This window comes from Notothenia coriiceps, unplaced genomic scaffold (genome assembly GCF_000735185.1).
Source record: "Notothenia coriiceps isolate Sejong01 unplaced genomic scaffold, NC01 NC01_scaffold00021996, whole genome shotgun sequence".
Lineage (NCBI taxonomy): Eukaryota > Metazoa > Chordata > Actinopteri > Perciformes > Nototheniidae > Notothenia > Notothenia coriiceps.
Window position 1 is genome coordinate 1 of NW_011354697.1, and position 4,372 is coordinate 4,372.

Here is a 4,372-nt window from a genome sequence, read left to right on the forward strand (position 1 = left end):
TTCTCACCCCCCCCTCCCAAGCCACTTTTAGAGTTCGGAGCTTGATAGGCATGAAATCGCCCCACTTTGAGATTGCTCCTTTGTTCAAAGAAACAGTTATGGACGCACAGGTTCAGACACATACAGACTCAACATGCAGGCAGGTGCAGATGTACAGTGGAGCACCCCCCATGTACACAGATGTGATCATGGATTTATGAATGCATGACTGCAAAGGCACCATCACACGCACACATGCAGCTTGCTTTCAAAAGGAAGAATGATGTTTGGGGCTTTAGCCTTTGTGTTTTTCTATTGAACTTTATAGGCAGTGTAAAGGTTAAAGGATGAGCTCTGGACCTGCAGAATATTACAGCACACGAGACAACATGGAGACTATTTCCCCTGTGTTGTATTGCTTTGTTTTCAAGGCTTAGACGGAAGAACTTTGATAATAACAGTGGTGGTATTATATTTTTAGTTTATCAACAAATCTCCTAAAAACCAACTACGATCCTTTGCCAAGTTTCCTGCCTATCAGTCAAAAAGTATATTTGTTCACAAAAATACTCTTTTTCTGTAATTATATATATAAAAGCCAATTTGTTAAGGCAGATGCTACACTGAACAAAAATATAAATGCAACACTTTTGTTTTTGCTCCCATTTTTCATGAGATGAACTCAAAGATCTAAAACATTTCCTATATACACAAAATAACCATTTCTCTCAAATATTGTTCACAAATCTGAAAAAATCTGTGATAGTGAGCACTTCTCCTTTGCCGAGATAATCCATCCCACCTCACAGGTGTGGCATATCAAGATGCTGATTTGACAGCATGATTATTGCACAGGTGTGCCTTAGGCTGGCCACAATAAAAGGCCACTCTGAAACGTGCAGTTTTGCTTTATTGGGGGGGTCTGGGGGGGTCCGAAAACCCTAGGGTTTCATAATTTATTTTCATGTATGTGTGTGTATGTGTGTGTATATATATATATATATATAAATATATGTATTTATTTAATTATTTAAGTATTTATTTATTTATTTATTTAATTTTGGCTTAAATGGCATTCCATAGGTATGGTGGCTACGCAACTGCATGCAACAAGCACATTTTTAAGAGTCTTGTTGCAGAGCTAATGTGGGCAAATGGATGACACTAGAAAATCACAAAACTAAATTGGAGGGAAGTAATAAAGCCATACTATCGTACTATGTAGCTTACCTAAGAACCTAACCTTTCTGCTGCACTGAGACAAGGTTGCTGCAACAACAATAAGAAAAAAACGCTAAGATGCACACAGTGTGATGACACCTGTAACTGTACAGCTTCTATCTGTGACATTATTTAACGTTGGACCTCAGCATGTTGACCAGTATTTAAAGTATCCCTCAGCCCAGACCCAGTATTTCATAGATTGATTATACTGAAAAGTGATGCTGCTATTAGAGATAGTTAATGAACAGTGTTTTCAATCTGAATTTCTGTACATAACCTGGAGGGCAGCAGGTAATGTCTGCAGAATACGCTTCCATTGTGATCTAGCCAGGTAAAAAGAGCCTTGGAAACTCTCAACATACCTCATTATAAAACACATTAATCACGCTTTTAGGTACCACTCTGACCTCTGCTAGTAATAAGAATACAAACATGGAAGAAGAAACAGAGGTTCTAACAGTGTACCTGTGGCCAGGTTTCAATGTAAGGGATGTACATCCTGAGTCTGGTCTCCACAGCATCTCTCAGAAACTCAGCAGTCTTCTTAGGTCTGCAACACAGTTTCAAAGACAAAAGCTGAAATAAGTTTATTTAAGATTAAGATAGAGCTTTCCCTTAGGAGAAATTTGTCTTGGGCATCGAGATAATACACATAAAACATTCAGGTCAATCAGTCAAAGATACAGAACAGAGATCACATATATTTACAGCTTATGAAAACATGTAGATGTACAAATGTGTGTGTTAACGTACTCGGCCTGGCCCAGCTGGACCTGGTTGTGTTGTTCAGCTAGGATATCTGTCAGCTGGGAGTTACACTGAGAGACAAAGTGCAGCACCAGGTCTCCAGCTCCGTTATAGAACATCCCAGTGGAAGCAGAGGACAGGCCCAGCATCTGGTACCAACACAACACACACATAATGCATCATACAGCAGGAAAATAACCATGTGTGTGTATAAAAACAAAAAGCAGGTCAAGAAGAGACACAACATTGACTACCAAAAGGGAGCCAATGCGAAACGTGGGCTCTGCCTGTTAGATTAGATTCTACTTTATTGTCATTGCACAGAGTACAGGTACTAGGACAACGAAATGTAGTTAGCATCTAACTAGAAGTGTTAAACAACTAGTGGAGTGTTATTTGCAGTATAATATAAATATACACATCTGACAGTATTGACACTATGAACACTACAAGGAGGTATAAACATGATAAACAGCAGTGTAGAAATTGAATTTACTATAGAGATAAAAAGGTATATATAGATCAGGTATACAAATAAACAGTATAATACAGCAAATATAAACAGAATACATATGAATATACTATAGACCGTTATTTCGATTTTAAAATAATAGAAATAAATATGAGTATGCTAAAAAAAAAATGTAGCCTTTGGACAGTTGTATAAATAAGAGCTGAGGTCACTTACTCACTCATCAAAGTCAGTCATTGAATATGTAGGGAGGGGGCAGTGTGTGTGTGTGTGTGTGTGTGTGTGTGTGTGTGTGTGTGTGTGTGTGTGTGTGTGTGTGTGTGTGTGTGTGTGTGTGTGTGTGTGTGTGTGCGCGTTAGCAGTGCAGCTGCTCCACTCACCTCAGCCCCAGCTGCGATGGCCTCCACTGTCCAGCCGTGCAGAGGGATGAACTCCAGGGCAGCGGTCAGGATGCGAGCCTGAAGCTGCTCCTCTGTCTCATACTCCTCGCCCTGCTCTCCACTCTGAACCTGGTAGCTGTCCACACACACAGAAAGAGGCACGTGTCAGTAGGAATGAAGAACAGAGGGGGAGGTTTTCTGAGGTCATGACAAGTAGATATTTGGATGCATGCGATGGGGCAATTCTGCTTTGACCGAACAATATCAGGATAAGAAATTCATACACATCATATAACAATTATTTAGTGTGTTGATTGTCTCTTTTGATCTCTGTTTCACCAAACACAGAGCTCTGCAGAGACGGCATTCACTGACTTGTTGCTCTCACTAAACATAAGAGCTGCTCTGATTCAACCATCTGGGCTGAAAAATGAGATTGCTTGGGGCTTGGCGATATGGAGCGTGTATTTTTTTAATTACTGTTTTGTGTCTTCGCCCTCATTCTAACAAAGGTTTTTTCCCTATCAAATCTTTGTACTCTATTAGCATTGCCGGCCAGTGATGTGTTGTGTACCGTGTACTGTGGGTGTCTCAAAATGTCTCAATATCTTTGATTGCCTTCTGATTGTTTGAAATACAAATTTATTTTTATATCGTATTTTTTTGGCTCAGACTGCAAACCTCTGGAATGAGAAAATGAATTAATACATCCAAATGCATGCACCAAAATATTGTTTTAACCAACACAAACATTATAACCTTTAATTATAAAGGTTGCCTCAAGATTGAGAGCGTTCTGTACAGACTAACCTGGTGTTCGGCCTGGAGGCCTCCTCAGCTGCTGGCTCAGATGCTGAGTGTTCCTGGGGGGCTCCTGCTGCCTCCTGTTCAGCAGAGTGAGCCCGGTAGTGCTCATGGTAGGTGGTTGAGCTGGGTGAGGAGGAGGGGGGTTTGTCAGCTTTGGATTCATCCTGAAGCCTCAGTGCTGCCCGGTGGAAGCCTCGAGTCAGGCTGCTGCACGGGGGCTGTGCTGCTGGGGCAGAAACCTCTGCAGGGGGAAAATACTCATTAGCTTCTAAAGGCTATAATAGGAGAAAATGTGACAGAAACTCAAAAGTAACATGTCAGATTTAATTTCAAACTCAAGATCAACAAAACACGAACATCTATGGCCAAACATGGGATGTTGTACTTTACTCAGATATGACTCTTCCATGGTCTAAAATGCATTGAAACGTAACCAACATAATGCTACGTTGAACTAAACATAACATTAACTTCAGAACTGAAGTCATCACATGTGCTTTGGTTCATATGATATCCAATTGATTGGATTTAGACTAATGTCTGGCTAATCCAGGAGTCCAATTGTCGGGACTTTAACGGGATGATTGTTTAGAAAATCTCAAAATGCTATAAGAAATGTTGTTATGCCTTTAACTGAATCTAGCCAGTGCCAAATGTTAAATATCTGCCTGTTTGATGGTGTTTTTATTTTTTTGAAAACAGAAATCATGTTTATATTACCAACACTTTGAGTGTACTACGAGAAGGTGGCACTGGTCCAACT

The 4,372-nt window shown here is 40.2% G+C and overlaps 1 protein-coding gene across 1 annotated transcript; it reads right to left on the bottom strand.

Moving 5' to 3' along the window:
- Positions 1 to 1,635: 1,635 nt before the first annotated feature.
- On the bottom strand, positions 1,636 to 3,884 carry LOC104953559 (ubiquinone biosynthesis protein COQ9, mitochondrial-like; the record flags this gene model as incomplete). Its single annotated transcript, XM_010780504.1, has 4 exons — positions 1,636 to 1,753; positions 1,957 to 2,099; positions 2,803 to 2,938; positions 3,613 to 3,884. Coding segments are annotated over 4 exons (648 nt in total), but the record flags the coding sequence as incomplete, so codon positions are not given.
- Positions 3,885 to 4,372: the final 488 nt, after the last annotated feature.